Source organism: Myotis yumanensis, unplaced genomic scaffold, assembly GCF_028538775.1.
Source record: "Myotis yumanensis isolate MYYU_CA2020_CCGP unplaced genomic scaffold, mMyoYum1.0.hap1 SCAF_19, whole genome shotgun sequence".
Taxonomy (NCBI): Eukaryota; Metazoa; Chordata; class Mammalia; order Chiroptera; family Vespertilionidae; genus Myotis; species Myotis yumanensis.
The window spans coordinates 25,294,715-25,310,818 of NW_027223770.1; the positions used below are offsets into that span (position 1 = coordinate 25,294,715).

Genomic DNA, 16,104 nt, shown 5'->3' on the forward strand with positions numbered 1-16,104 from the left:
GAGCTTTTTCCTCCTATGACTCCATTGCAGACCGTTGTAACGTTTAAACGAGGGACGATATTAAGGCATATCTATAACTATCCCGATGACGACCCCACGGCGTCTGAGCCCCGTTGCATGCTGGGATGGAGAGGGGCGGAAGGCTTGTAAACAGCGCAGTGCCTGCTGGGAAGCCGAGGGGAACCGCGTTTAGAGGGGAGCGAACGCATTCTGTTGTCGTGGTAACGGTTGCCATCGGCTTTTCCTTTAATTATGTGCGTAAAATAAAGCTGTTATGTGGGTAAAATAAAGCTAAAGCAGACTTTTATCCTACAGGGGTAGGGAAACCAGAGTGGCCACTTATATTTTCTGAGCCTTAGCGGTAGGTTGAAAAAAATGATGAAAAATAAAAATAAAAATAAAATCCTTAATTAAAAAAAAAAAAGATGAAAGACCAGAGTTCTAGAGCTCGGACTATATTTAAATGTACTTTTAACACATTTAACACATCTGAGCTTTTACTATGTACACGTGAATTTTGTATTGTGTTCCTCAAAGGATAATTACAAAATTTATTACAAATATTCACACCAAGGTGGTGTGGTTTGGAAAGTAGATAACATTTTAAATTTCTTTAATGGGTTCTTCTTCAGGCCTCCAAACTCTATTTTTAAAAAAATATATTTCATTGATTTTTTACAGAGGAAGGGAGAGGGATAGAGAGTTAGAAACATCGATGAGAGAGAAACATCGATCAGCTGCCTCCTGCACACCCCCTACTGGGGATGTGCCCGCAACCAAGGCTATGCATTCCTGTTCCACTTCCAACAACTCCTCACTAGGCAGTCCCTCAAGAATGACCTTTAGGAGCTCCTCAATGCCATCCACATCCACACCCAGGGTTAGCGTTGTTTGCCATCTCAACCACAGCCTTACTGATTTTTGTAGCATTTGCACTATGATGTTATGGTGGCTTCAACATCACTGGGCAATAGAGTTTGTTCAGCTCCATTGTCTATACAGGCCATCCTTGATTGAAATGAGGTATATGACTGTATTTATCTATATCAAGAGCTTGACTTGTGATAAGTCAGGCACAAAAACAAAACAAAACACCACATTATCTTGAAAGAATGAACCTTGGCTATTTGCCATAAAATGATTGCCATAAAAAAGCGTATTTGGGCCCTGACCGGTCTGGCTCAGTAGATAGAGCGTCGGTCTGCGGACTTTAAGTTCCCAGGTTCGATTCCGGCCAAGGGCACGTACCTCGGTTGTGGGCACATCCCCAACAGGGGCTGTGCAGGAGGCAGCTGATCGATGTTTCTAACTCTCTGTCCCTCTCCCTTCCTCTCTGTAAAAAAATCAATAAAATATATTTTATATTTTAAATAAATATAATTTCAATATATTTCTTGGGAAAAAAGCATATTTGGAAATGATTAGCGGTGTTTTAAGGGCTGAACATCTTCACAGGTTGAGCTGGAAGGGAGCTTCATTAGAAGGATGTTGCCCAACGCTTTCACCTCACACAGGAGAAAGTATTTCCAACTCAGAGAGGTTAAGTCACCTGGCCGAGGTCACACAGCACGGCCAGAGTTCACTCTTGTACGCGGTGGGGCCGGGCAGATGAGAAATCCTTCCTTTCCTCTCCTTGCAGAGATTTTTTTTTTTAGGTTACTTTTCTAGTCCTGATAAACAGCCCCGCTGCCCATGGCTTTGTGTCTCAAATGATTAAATCCTGTCCCTTAACTTGTTTTGTTTGGTCTCCAGGATGCTTCCAAGTTTTCCGCTGGATAAAAAATCTAGCCTGTCTGGTCCCGATTCAGCCAGCCCCACCCTTCTGGGCGGGCAGATAACAGCTGACTTCAGCAGCCTCCGTCACGTGACCACCTCAGCTCCCCGTTCTGCTCCCTGTCCCAGGCCTGTGTAGGCACTTCCAGGGGCTCCTTCTGTGAGGGGCAGCAGGTAGGCACCCCCGCACTGCCCGTGCACCGCTGGAACAGTTGGGGGGTACCCGGCAGGTGCAGTCAGGTAGACTTGGGCAGGTCCGCTGGCGGGCTCTTCGGACAGAAGGACACATGTGGCTGGCCTCGAAACGTCCCACACACTGCCTCTACAGCCGCCCCCTCCCCTTGCCCCTACCCTCAGGAAGGTCACTGCGCCCTTCCTTCCTCTGCCCTTTGGCCTTCCTTTCCCCTCAGCGACAGACCTTGCCCCCTTTTTGTCTCTGCTGACTTCGCAGCACGCTGCCAGACAAGGAGAGATTAATCAGTGACAGAGCCCGCCTCTCTCGGAGCGCGACCGACCAGCCGTGGTCAGGACAGCCCAGGAGTTCCCCGTCCAGGTCCCCGTCTGCTGCTCACCCACCTGCTGCTGCCATGGGGCGCCTTGGGGCGCTCCTCCTCCTGCTGGGGGCCCTGGGGGCCCTGGCTGACATCTGCAGTAAGTAACAGACCTCCCTGCGCCTCTTTCTTCCTGGTCCTTAGAGAAAGGACCGTCTTGTTCAAGCCCCTCCTTCTATCGCTGGGGAAACCGAGGTGCGCTGTGGGACGGGGTACGAGTACCCGCCTGCCTCTTTGGGCTCTCACAGCAGTTTGGGCTTGGCGGGGGCTGAGCCGGACCTCAGCATTCCACACGTGTGTTGAGATTAATTACATGTCTGACTCCCCACCGGACACGATCGCCTCCCTTCATTCAGTCGTTTGTGCGTTGATCCATTCAGCGCGCGTTGGTTGAGGCTTCCGGTGACGGGTGTGGTGTTAGGGTTTGGGGGAGAGAACGAAGAGGGAGCCAGAGTCAGTCCCTGTCCTCCCACAGCTTCCGTTCTAGCGAAGGGACAGACGAAGGCAGTCGAGAGGCAAATCGGCGCTGTGTGTGTGCGGGCTGAGGTCATCGAAGGCCACCGATTCAGGGAGAGAGGTGGGGGCAGGATCTCCAGGGAGCTGGGGGCAACACGGGAACTGAAATCCAAAAAGAGGAAAAGAAACCGGCCGAGGGAAGTGAGGATGGAGACCCTGCTGGGGAGACGCGTCCCAGAGGGGCAGGGAGGGCCGAGGTCAGACACTGGCATGGTATTCCAGGGCCGGACCCCAGGGGCCTCTCGGGACCTGTCTGCGAGTCTGAGTGACAGGCTGGGGGCTGCCTGAGCCACCCACCTGTCTCTTCCCTCTGTACTCTGCCCATAGCGTGATGCCTGCCATACACTCTCACCAGCAGGCTCTCCTGTGATCCTTGGAGAAACCGAGAGGCCGGTCCGGTCACGGCCACGTGATGGGTGAAGCAATCAGGGGTTGGAGGGGCGAGGTGACCTGCCCAGGGTGCCCCTTTCCAGGAATCTGGCTTTGCCAACTCGGTTCTCAGAACCCCACAGCCAGGTCAGGGGCACCAGCAGCCTCCAGCCGGGATTCCTCAAGTGCCCCTTAGCCCTTGGCTCTCGGCTCCTGTCTAGCCAGTGCCCAGGGGAGACCTAGAACCCGGTCCCCAACCTCACTGATTGTGAACATTTCATTTATTTTATTTTCAAACCTCACCCGATTTTTCCATTGATTTTTAGAGAGAGGGAAAGACAGAGAGAAACATCGATGTGAGAGAAAAACACCCATTGGTTGCCTCCTGCACGAGCCTCGACCAGGGCATGGATCGGGGAGGAGCCTACAATCGAAGTGTGTGCCCTTGACCAGAATCAAACCAGGGACCCTCTGGTCCGCAGGCCGACGCTCTATCCACTGAGCCACACCGGCCAGGGCCATTGTGAACAGTTTTAAAGTCCCCTTCCCACGGAGCCTGGAGAGCCCGGGACTGGGTGTGTGGGCTTGCTTGCTGTGGCTGAGTCACCCAGTCACTCTCAGCCTTATTCCCGTGCCTGCAAAATGGGCTAAGAGTGCTCCCAGCCTGCCTCTCTGTGTGCCGCACACCTGCTTCACCGGCTTCGCGCCCCGGGTCACGTACAGGGATGCTGCACTAACACCTGTGCACGGTGGGCTCCTGGAGCGGCGATGCCAGGCAGGCCTCATCGGGCAGGGCTGGGCAGGGCTGGGCAGGGCTGGGTACCCTGGGCGCAGGAGGCTCTAGGGGGAAAGGGTGCTGGGCCGGGACACTTTATGACCCTGAGTGCATCTGCCCGGTGCCTTCCTTTTAAGGAGGCTGTTTACTGCTCCAGCTTCTCTTCTTATCTCTTCTAACCCCCAGGCTGACTCACCTGCCCGAGGTCAGAGCCCCGGGTGGGGCAGGGATTTTCTTGCCATTTTGAAGAAAAGGAATGTGTGTGTGTGGGGGGGGGGGGGGGGCGGGGCGGGGACGACGGACGGACAGGTGACCAGAGAGAGAGACAGGCTGAGTAGTGTAGAAACTGTGGTCTTCAGAGCAAGAGTGAGAGACAGAGACAGAGAGAGAGAAAGAAATGGAGACAGATACACAGACAGACAGAAATGGAGACTGATACACAGACAGACAGACAGAAATGGAGACAGTTACACAGACAGACAGACAGACAGAAATGGAGACAGATACACAGAAAGACTCTAAGATAGAAAGGGCAAGGAGAGCGATTCCCACTTACCCCCCCATCCCACTCCCCCTGCCTTCCTGCTCTCATAGCAAAAGAGACCTATGATTTGGAGAAAACAGATGTAAGACGGTAGGACCCAAACCGGAAGAGATGGGGCCGTGGGAGCGAGAGGAGGCCCAGGAGGCACTCTGCCGGCAGTCCCTTTGGGAGGGGCCGCCTGCTCACATCCCGGGACAGGGCACAGAGGACAGAGCGCAGCCCTGCAGTGACCTGGAGGCCGGAGGTGGGGAGAAGTCCAAGGTGACTGCAAAGCCACCTGCTCAGCTCAGGTGCCTTCCCTAAGGGAAGAGGCTGGACAGAGGTGAGCGTGCAAAGCAATGCTGACAATACCTTCATCCAGGGGCTGGTGTGAGGACCAGATGGGGTCAGGCATGGTGCCCGGGGGGCACACCACGTGGCTTGGCCTCCAGTCTCTCTGTCACTCCTGATGGGCGGAGGAGTTGCCTGGCAACCAGCTTCCTCTGTCCTCGACCTACCACCACCCTTTCCTGGCCCACACCCACCGCTGTTTGGGGATGCCTGCCTTTCTTTATGGCCAGATTCCCCCATACGAGCAGGGTGTGTTCTGGCGGAGGTGGAGTGGGGACATGTATTCCCAGGAGAAGGCCCTGGTGAGGGAAAGGCAGTTCCTTGCTGGCAGCCTGCCCCTGCGACCTCACGTGGCCTGTTCTCTTTCGTCCAGACATCCCCGAGGTGGACAGCAGCCTGGTGCAGAGTCTCGGCCAGCGCCTCTTGCCCTGGATGGACCAGCTCTCTCTGGAGCACCTGAACCCCAGTATCTATGTGGGCCTGCGCCTCTCCAGCGTGGAGGCCAGCACCAAGGAGGCCTTCTACCTACACAGCCTCAAGGTCGATTACCAGCAGAGCCTCCTGAGGTATCGCCAAGCTCCCTCTTCTCTTTCCCCCCCACGTCTTGCTCCATATCCTAAGAGACAGGAGACCCGTGTGCTGGTTTGCGCCTGTCACTGGTTGGTTGGGAGACCTTAGATACATTTCACCTCCCTTGCGCCTTTTCCCGTCTCTTGAATGGAATTGGTTTGACTAGACTGGAGATGCCAATCCAGGGTCCCTGTGCTGCTTCTGTACCTGAGGCAGACATCACTAATCCATGACCACACTCTTCTTCCATACTGAGCTCAGAAGCAGCATCTGTGTCTGTGCTCCTATTCCTTGCCTGGGGCAGACATCACTAATCCATGACCAAACTGAGCTCAGAAGCAGCATCTGTGTCTGTGCTCCTATTCCATGCCTGGGGCAGACATCACTAATCCATGACCACACTCTTCCAAACTGAGCTCAGAAGCAGCATCTGACTCTGTGCTCCCTTTCTAGGGGGATTAAGGGAGGCCTGTTCTGAGGTCCAGTGTGGGAATTTGAATGAGAGATGAAGGATCAGGAGTACGGTGGAGCATCTCCTTCTTGGCCTCCGTCTTGAGAAGTAGATGCAGGGCAGGGAGACGAAAGGAAGGGAAGAGTACATGGGCGAAGGGTGGCCAACATGGCGGGGCAGGCACAGGCCGTTTGGATGGGAGAACCCTCAGAGTGTGTCCTTGAGTTTAATTTTTCATCGTTACGAAATATGTGTGGCATCCACCTCACAGTTTACCTGACTATATCTGTGTTGGGGAAGGTTCTAGAAAATTTTCCAACTGCTGGTGTTTTTTTCCACTTTGTGATGTTGGGGGGCAGGGGGCGGCACCCCAATGCCCCATGGGTGGCATTTTCTCCTGGAAGTGTTGCTAACTGACTTTGTCCTAGGCATGCCCCCAGCGATGACAACACTGACCTGCAGGCCAAGCCCTCCATGGGCCAGCTGGCTCTCTACATGCTCGCGCTCAAGGCCAACTGCGAGTTTATCGGGGGCCACAAGGGGGACAGGCTGGTCTCACTGTTGAAGCGGTTCCTGGAGGATGAGAAGAGGTCCATTGGTGAGGGGACGCAGCCTGCCAGGGGTGGGCTCCTCAGAACTGTGGGCTTGCTCTCCAGGCCCCGCTCCTGCCCTCCATTCTCCTTACCTCACTGTCCACTTGGAGGCGTGGGCCCGCCCCAGTAGCCTTCCTTGATCAAGCCTTTCCTGCACTCCACATGCCACCGAGACTGACCTGACTATCTGCCTCCGGGGCAACAACACAGCCTTCTTCTTAGTTACTCCTCATCCTCTTTCTGCTAACTTTCCTCCTCCGGACATGACCCAGCACACACAGAGCAAGCAGTTTAAATATAAATCTGATCTTTTAGTGCCACTTCAACCCTGCAGGTGCTTGTTCACTGCTGTGTTCCAAGCCCACAGGCCCAGTCTGTCTGCCATGTTTTGCTCTCCAGGCTCTGCCTGCCCACACTCTGGCTCACCCATTCGCCTACTCCATGGGCTCCCGCCACACTGGCCTTCTCTTAGCTGCCAAAGCTGGGTCTCCATATATGTTCCTTGTATATGGAAGGCTACCTCCCTCCCTAGCTCTCTCCTACCTCCCCTCCCAGCATCACCTCCTTGGAGAGTCCTGCCCTGATTCCCCAGATACTCAGGGACCCCTGTTACACCGCCCCTCGGACCCCGTCCACATCTCAGTTCTGGTCATGCTCCCTGAGTGTGGATTGTGTGACTGTCAGAGGCCCCAGCTGCATGGCGCCTGCCTGTGGTCACCGCACTCAGACCTCCAAGCACAGCGCCTGACGCTTACTGGGCCTCCGCGAGCCCGGGTCGAAGGGACAAAGGATCCCACGACCCAGAGGAGGGTGTTGGGAAGTGTAGGCCAAGCGTCCTGTGTGCTGGTGGGGCTGGTTGCTGGGAGAGGGATAGAGAGAGGCAACCCCTTAGGCCTGGGGTGCCACCCTCACCCCTTGGTTCTCCCCGTCTCAGGGCACGATCACAAGGGCCAGCCCCACACCAGCTACTACCAGTACGGCCTGAGCATCCTGGCCCTGTGTGTCCACCAGAAGCGGGTCCATGACAGCGTGGTTGGCAAGCTCCTCTATGCCGTGGAACATGACCACCATCTCCACCGGGGCCACCTCTCTGTGGGTGAGTGGGCCGGACCCCGCTAGGCCAGGCTGGCGCTCCTCCAGCCCCTCGGGCCCTGTGCTCACCTTTCCCTGGGACCCCTGCTTATCGAGTCCATAAGGAGGAAAACAGCGAGGGCTTGTGTGTGGTGCAGCGGCTGTGACCAGCGTCGGAGTTGGACTGGGATCCTGACCCCAGCTCCATTCGGCTCTGTCCCCTGCAGACACAGTGGCCGTAGCGGGCTTGGCCTTCACCTGCCTGCAGCGCTCCAACCTCAACTCCGATCTGAGACACCGGATCACCCTGGCCATCAGGACAGCGCAGGAGAAGGTCCTGAAGGCCCAGACCCCAGAGGGCTACTTTGGGAATGTCTACAGCACCCCCCTGGCGCTGCAGGTGGGACAGAGGCTCCGGGACTGTGGTCCCCCTGGTGGCTGGTGGGAGGCGGGCTCACCAGGCGCCGGGAGACCTGGCTTCTCCCTGCTGGCTGACCCGCCTCCCCCTTCCCTCCCCGACTCTGTCACCAGCTGCTGATGACCTCCCCTATGCCCGGGGCGGAGTTGGGCACAGCCTGCCTCAACGCGAGGGCCGCTCTGTTGGCCAGCCTGCAAGACGGGGCTTTCCAGAACGCTCTCATGATTTCCCAGCTGCTGCCTGTCCTGAACCACAAGAGCTATGTGGATCTCATCTCCCCAGACTGCCTGGCACCAAGAGGTAGCCACCCCTCTCAAGGGAGCTTGGCTGTTTTCAATCTGCAGGGCGCTCCTGGAAGTCTGCCCGGCCCAGTGAGGGGCGGTTGTTTGGTCCCGATTTGTCGGGTCAGCAGGGGTTTGTGAGTGTATGTGGGACACAGTGGCAGCTAAGATGTGGTCACAGCTTCCAGCAGCTCACATTGTGGGGAGGGAGCCGCCAAATGGAGAGCTCTGGGCAGGCCAGGAGTCTCCCGCCCTTCTGTGATAAATGTTTGAGTGAGTGAGTGAGTGAGTGAGTGAATGGATGGATGGATGGGGAGTGACACATTTTGGTTAGCTCTTATACATTACAAGAGGCCCAGTGCACGAATTCGTGCACAGGTGGGGTCCCTTGGCCTGGCCAGTGATCAGGGCTGATCGGGGGCCGGCTGGCCAGGGGGAGGGACTGCGGGAGGTTGGCCGGCTGCAGGAGGTTGGCTATGGTAGCGCACTGACCACCAGGGGCAGCTCCTGAATTGAGCGTCTGCCCCCTGGTGGTCAGTGTGCGTCATAGACACACACACGGTTGGCTGGTCATTCGGTTGTTTTGTCGTCCGGTCACTTAGGCTTTTATATACATAGATAATGAGTTTCAATGAGCAGCCCGAGTCAGGGCTTCCTCTGGGAGAGGGACTTGAGTTGGTGAGTGGGATTTGCAGGTGGCGAAGAGAAAAGGGAGGGCAGAGAAGAGAAGAGGCAACAGGAGCAAAGGCACAGAGGTGTAAAGACTGGAATTGGGGTGAAGAGTGGGGCCTGGGAGAATGATCTGGTGTGGCAGGCAGGAGAATGCAAAGGAGAGGAGACCCTCAGAGAGGATGGGGAGCGATCTGAGCAAATGCAGATTCTAGAAAGAGCCCCCTGGGTGCTGTGTAGCAGATTGGTGGGAGGGGGGATCCTGGAGGCAGAGACACCATGGAGGGGCCTGATCTTGGGTGGCTGGGGACAGGGGGGCTGGGATGGCAGCCAGGTTTCAGCTGGGCAGGCGGCGGTGGTGTTGACGGAGATGGGACCATCAGGAAGGAGGAGGTCCTGGTAGGTCCCGCTGTCTTCAAGGGAAGAAAGGAGAACTCACACCCAGGCCCCCCGCCCTCACACCGGCTGTCACTTCCTCTCTCTCGGGGACAGTCGCGTTGGAGCCAGCTACGGTGACCCCCTCACCGATGCAAGTCCCAGAGTTCATCCATGTGATGCTGAAGGTCCCCAGTGTCTGGCCACCATACAGACACTCCATCTCGGTGCCCGCTGGGTCCTCCTTGGAAGATGTTCTGATGAAGGCCCAGGAGCTCGGAGGATTCATGTGAGACCCCCCCCCACCACCACCTCCCGGCCCTCACCCCACCCAACCCCACATCCCTGAAACGGGGTCATGCCTCAATAAGATGGGGGTGCTTCTCATGTTACCAGTGGGGTTCTAGCCCAGGGAAGTTGAGTGCCTTCCATCAAGTCACCCAGGCCCCAGACTTCTCCTCTAGAAAGATGAGCCTCAGTGTGAGAGGCGCCAGTTGGATTTCCCAACGAACAGGGAAGGCCCACCGCTGGCACCGTGGGGTCATCTGGACCCAGGAAATTTCAGGCGAGAGAGACAGAGACAGAGAGAGAAGAGAGAAAAACAGACAGACAGTGTGCAGAGAGAAGTGGTCTGAGCAGCCATGTGACCCCCCACACACAATGTTAGGGACCCTGTGGCCCCACAGAGTGAGGGGATGACTGGGAAAGGGGGCTGCTTTGTGACACCCCCTAAAACATTGCTTTCCCTTTGCTTAAGTCACCCTGGATGGGTTTCTGTTTCTTAAAATTATAAAAACCCTCTCTCCTGAAGACCCAAAGCATCGATCAGCCTTTTGGAGAGAGGAGGGGCATGGCCCATGGAATTGTAAGTGTCAGCCTGTGGACTGAAGGGTCCCAGGTTCGATTCCGGTCAAGGGCACATGCCCGGGTTGTGGGCTGAATTCCTCAGTGGGGGGTGTGCAGGAGGCAGCTGATTAATGATTCTCATTGATGTTTCTATCTCTCTCTCCCTCTCCTTCTCCTTTCCTCTCTGAAATCAATAAAAATATGTTAAAAAGAGAAATCGAACTCCAGTGCTCTCTGATAACGAGGAGCATGGTGTATGTAAAGTCAGAGAGAAGACTGAGCAACCCAGCCACAGGAAGAGGGAGTGGCCCTGAGCCACAGAAACTTCCAGAACCAGGGACCCAGTGCTACCACCATGTGCCTCTATCCCCCATGTTCAGCTTCTCTCCGCACACTGGCTTCACCCTCTCTCGCTGGCATTTTATGTGATCCTGGCAGCTTCGGATTCTCACCCCTTCAACATCAACCCTCAGAGGGGGCCCAGCTGCGGGGTTGATAATGTAATAGGTGCCTTTCCTGCAGGCCATGGTCATGGTCGGCACAGAGGGGATGCAGTCACCTGATGGGCAGTGACAGTGGGGCTGGAGAGGAGGGGTGGAGGTGAGACCCATGGCACGGTGGCCAGGAAGGGTTTGGCTAGCCCTGGCCCTGAGTTTCCTAGTGTGGGTTGAGCTCTACTTCTGTCCTTGGGTCGCTGGGAGCCAAAGTCACCTTTTCTCCCTCGTTGCCTGTCCCTTTGGTAGGTACGGAACCCAGGCCTCCTTGTCAGGCCCCTACCTGACCTCTGTGATGGGGAAAGAAGTCGGAGAGCGTGAGTTCTGGCAGCTCATCCGAGCCCCCGACACCCCGCTGCAGCAAGGTGAGTCTGGTGGCCGGCCACCTCTGGGTGTGCCCCTCACACCAGCCCTGCCCCCAAAGTGAGGCTTTGACAACTCACCCCAGCTTTCCCTCGAACCTTCCTGGGCCCCAGCCTCACATAGTCACTGATGCTCAAGCTTGCAGGCTTCTCCCCGGCCCGGGCCCTGGTTGGGGCTCGTGCAGGAGGCAACCGATCGATGTGTTTCTCTCACATCGATTTCTCTCTGTCTTTCCCTCTCTCTTCCACTCTCCCTAAAAATCAATGGAAAAATATCCTCGAGTGAGAATTAACAAAAAGAAAGAAAGAAAGAAAGGGGGGCATGGAGAGGGATGGGTGGACTGTCTCCAATTTTGCATCTTCTGCCCCAAACTGTCATGAGCATCTTGTGCCGCAGCCCACTCACCAGATAGACTCTTTTCTTTTTAATTGTTTCAAGTATTACATGTCTCCTTTATTCCCCAATTTGACCCCCACCCCGCCACTCCCACCCCTGAGGACAAGCCCCCACCGCCCCAGTGTCCGTGTCCACTGGTAATGCTAATATGCATGCATACAAGTCCTTTGGTTGATCTCTAACCCCTCCTCCCCCACCTTCCCTCCGAGGCTGGACGGTTCGCTCAGTGCTACCCTGTCTCTGGATCCACTTTTGTTCATCAGTTTATGTGGATCATTATGTCCCACACATGAGTGAGATCATGTGATGTTTGTCTTTCTCCGACTGGCTTATTTCGCTTAGCATAATGCTCTCCAGTTCTATCTATGCTGTTGCAAATGGTAAGAGTTCCTTCTTTTTTACAGCAGCGTAATATTCCATTGTGTAGATGTACCACAGTTTTTTAATCCACTCATCTGCTGATGGGCATTTAGGCTGTCTCCAGATCTTAGCTGCAGTATTGTAAATTGTGCTGCTATGAACCTAGGGGTGCGGACAGACTCGTCAAGACCATTGGTCCCTGCTCCTGCTCCCTGGGACTTCTAGTCAGCACTTACCATGTCCCACCGCTGAGCCAAGTGCTTTATGGAAGGTGGGAACTTTCTGGGGGAGCCCCAGGAGAAGCCTGGCTTCTGAACCGATTGATAAATTAAACGAAGGGGTCGCAGACGACGCCTGCAGATCCGGCCTCTATCACTGATATGGACCATGTAGCCTGGGGGGGGGGGGGGGGCGGGGCGGGCAGTGGACTCAGCCACGTGGCAGGCGTGGGTGGTTGTGTCCTCCACCGCCCACCCCTTAGCCCTCTAATCCAGCAGGAAGCCCACCCCCCTAGGAAGAGGGAGGCCCCATTAGTGATGTCTTTATTATCCCTCTGTCAGAAATGGGACACCAGCACTCACGGAGGTGAAATAATCTGGCCACAGTCATGCCCATAGTGAGTGACAGAGCTGGGGCTTGGCCCCAGGCGTCATGCTGGAGCCTGGGTTGTCTCCAGTGAGTGGAGGCTGGCTCCTGGGAGTCTTCCCCGGTGGTCCTGGCCCTCCCTCCAGTCCCTCTTCCTGGCAGCCCCTCAGGGATGATGGAGACCGTGCCCACCGGGCGTGGTCAGGGTCTCTGGTTCCTCTTAGCTTGCACTGGTTATCCAGTGTGCTTGCTCCTACCCCCACCCTCTGGGGGCTGCCCCGCTGCAAAATGAGGCCGTGGGCTTCGGGGACCCTAGGTCACAGCTGAGTTCAGAGGGTCACCTGGCTCTGGACACCAAGCCCTGAGCAGATCTGACGGGCCCTGACCTCAGCTGGAGGTCCAGAAGATGAGATGGGGGGGCTCTGCCCTGTTAACACCCCTGCTCCACCTGTCTCTGCAGGTATCGCTGACTACAGACCCAAAGATGGAGAGACCATCGAGCTGAGGCTGGTTACCTGGTAGCCCCCAGCTCACCTCCCCCGGCCGCCTCGAACAATCTCTGCACCTCTACCCTCCTCCATCCCGGCACGTGCCTGGCCCTGCCGCCGCCTCGTGTGCACTTGGAGCAATGTCCCCGGATCAGCCAGCCACCACCCCTGCAAGGCTCCCAAGCCACTGCCCACCTGGGAGTAGGGAGCCAGGCTCCCTCCCTGGGATGTCTGTCTGCTGGGTCTGGCCAGCCTGGCCCTGCGGGCGTCCCACCAAGGGCACTCGTAGTCTGAAGGGCATGAAGCACCTCAGGCCCCTTAGCACAAGAAGTCCGCTGGCCGCTGGCAGTGTGAGTACCACCCGCTGTGGGCTTGGGGTCCTACCAGGAGACCGGTGCAGCCCAGGGGCTGAGCCTTGAACCCAGCTCTCAGGTCCCCTGTCAGGGCGGCGGCCCCAGGGCCAGCCGTGGCATAGCAGCTGGCGAGGACCCTGCAGGGCTGCTCAAAGCCTACCTTTGAAATGATTAAAGTGTTGATTATGCACATGCGCCAGCGTCCTGATGCCTCATGCTAGGGAGCACGTGCCGGTGCCGGGAGCAGAGAAAGGGGGGTACCCCTGGGCCGGGAAGAGGGTGGGTCAGTGTGCTGGGTCCTGGGGGAAATGGTGCTGGAAGTGGCAACACTCGCTGGACACTTCCTTGCGTAACTCGGAGGGCGCTGATGTTTTTGTTGTCAGCTCTGCTTTACAGATAAAGAAACGGGTGTCAAAGAGGGAAAGTGACTCCGCAGTGACAGGCCTGGCTGAGGAGCTAGACAGACGGGGGGGGCGGGGGGGGGGTGCCCTCCTGGCTCCTTCACTCAATCACTGAAAACTGGGGGCTTCAATGAGTGTTATGATCACACATCAGAGACAGGGCCCTGGAGTGTGGGCTCCCACTCCTGGCTTCTCCCCAGTGCAGTCAGGACAGCACCCCAGGCCTCAGCAGCCAGAGTGGGGGGGGCCCTATCTCTCAGGCGGAAGGCTGTGGGCTCTGGGATATCCTCTGGGAAGTGGGGTTCAGGTCAGGGAGACACTTTGAACACCCCACCCCACTGAGGTTAGGAAGGGTCTTGCCCTCTGAGGGGCTCTCTGATTGGCAGCACATCCGTCGGGGTTTACGGTGACACACACACACAGAGTCCTCGAAACCATAGAGGAAGCAGGTGCCTCTTCCTAGAACGCCAGTGTCAGATATGTAGGGTCCGGGCAGGTAGGGGAAGTAGGCGATTTAAAAATTCCTTGTAAAAAATAAATACGTTTGTATTGATTTCAGAGAGGAAGGGAGAAGGAGACAGAGAGAAACATCAACGGTGAGAGAGAATCATGGATCGGCTGCCTCCTGCACGCCCCACACCAGGGATCAAACCTGTTACCCAGGCATGTGCCCTGACCGGGAATCAACCATGACCTCCTGGTTCATAGGTCGAGTTCAACCACTGAGCCACACTGTCCAGGCAGAACATTCTCTTGTATTGAACCAAACATCGAACTATGGGCAAGCCCAGATGGAAAAGTGGGCTCCGTTTTTAAGGTGAATCGTCTGTGCCCAGAACCCAGAGTGCTTGTTTGCTCGTCCTCCCTTCATCGCAGCCTAGGGTACTACCAGGAGGACTCAGGACCCGCCCTGTGACTCCCCGTGACAGCCCCGTCGCAGAAGGTGGGGACCCAGAGAGGTCTGCAGCTTGCACACAGCCTAGAAGTAGCAGAGCCCACACCTCACCCACTGACCCCAGCCCTCAGCACTTGCCACTGCGCCACCCTGCCACCTCTCTACCCCTTGAGACACGAACGGACCCCTCCCATGCAGGGAGAACGGCCCCGGCTGCTCTTGGGCCAGGTTAGAGAGAGGGTAGGTGGCACATATTGGGAACACCCCCTGAACTGGGCTTTCTTTAATAAAAAAATATTTTTAATTGATTTTAGAGAGAGAGAGAGATCAACTATAAGAGAATCATGGATGAGAATCATGGATGGGCTGTCTCCTGCGTGCCCCATTCTGCGGTCTGGCCACCAGAGGGCGCCTCGGACCGGGCTAAGTGGTCTTGTTCCTCCAGCCAGCGGTTCTCAACCTGTGGGTCGCGACCCCTTTGGCGGTCGAACGACCCTTTCACAGGGATCGCCTAAGACCATCCTGCATATCAGATATTGACATGACGATTCATAACAGTAGCAACGTGACAGTTATGAAGTAGCAACGAAAATAATTTTATGGCTGGGTCACAACATGAGGAACTGTATTTAAAGGGCCAGAAGGTTGAGAACCACTGCGAGTCCAGACAGATTACTGTCATCAAAGGCAGTCTGGGGGTGAGCCCCTCCAGTGAAGGGGGGCGGAGTGGGGGGGTTGGGGGTAAGCCTGTCCAGTGGGGGTGGGGGTGAGCGCTGTCCGGAGGGGAAGAGCTTCCGCAGGGAAGGAAGCCGCATAACAGGAAAGACGCGCGCAGCCGGCATTGGGCACCTGGCGAGGCGCTCGCGGAGGCCAGGAGTCCAGATGAGCTTGTCCTGCCCGGCGCATCCCTCGCTCAGAGGGGAAGGCTGAGACCCAGGAAGGGACCAGGGCTGTGGCCGCTGCCCCGTCTCCCAGGCAACCCAGGGCTCTCCGTCCCGCTGGATAGAGCTGGGGCCGAGGGTGGACCCCGGGAAGTCCAGTGATGAGTCAGCTCTGCGTGCCCAGGAGGTGGGACCGGGCGGCCAGGGGTGGATGGCGGCCAGCGGTACCCGGCTTCCGCAGCTGCGGTGGCCTCGGTGATTCAGCTTCCTTCGCCCGCCCAGAGGGGCCCGCCCGGGACTAGGGAGGGGCGATGGGGAGACCTTAGGGGACCCCGTGGTCCAACTCTCCTGGATGCTGAGGACCCACGGATAACTGTGACCAGAGATGGGAAGGTCCCTAGAGGGTCCTGGGATGGGGACCCCTGGGAGGGTCCTCGGAGATGGGGTCTCCTGTTATTTATCTCGGAAAGATACATCCGTGGCCCTCCCTGTGTTGGGGACTCGCCTCGGCTCTGAGTGCGGGGAGAGCGGACAGACAGGCTGACCACTCAGCTGGGTTGGGGCGGGTGGGGGGCGGTCAGCTGATGGAGGGAATGCCAGGCCGATGGAGGAGGGTGGCGAGGGGCGGGGCGAGACATCCCTCGTGGCTCCGGGGGCGCGGCCTGGCCAGGGGCGGGGCCCAGCTTTCCCCGTGGGGCGCGGGCGGGCGGCGGCGGAGGCGGGGCCAAGAGCACGGGGCCTGGCCCCGCGGGCTGG

General features: G+C 56.9%; 1 protein-coding gene across 1 annotated transcript; it reads left to right on the forward strand.

The window, feature by feature from the left end:
- The first annotated feature begins 194 nt into the window (after window positions 1–194).
- On the forward strand, window positions 195–13,366 carry TCN2 (transcobalamin 2). The gene is made up of 11 exons (XM_070399632.1): window positions 195–254; window positions 1,753–1,947; window positions 2,225–2,424; window positions 5,232–5,424; window positions 6,308–6,477; window positions 7,407–7,568; window positions 7,771–7,943; window positions 8,075–8,261; window positions 9,404–9,575; window positions 10,876–10,991; window positions 12,791–13,366. The coding sequence occupies exons 3-11, from the start codon at window positions 2,361–2,363 to the stop codon at window positions 12,850–12,852; spliced, it is 1,299 nt and encodes a 432-aa protein (XP_070255733.1). The 5' UTR covers window positions 195–254; window positions 1,753–1,947; window positions 2,225–2,360; the 3' UTR covers window positions 12,853–13,366.
- Window positions 13,367–16,104: the final 2,738 nt, after the last annotated feature.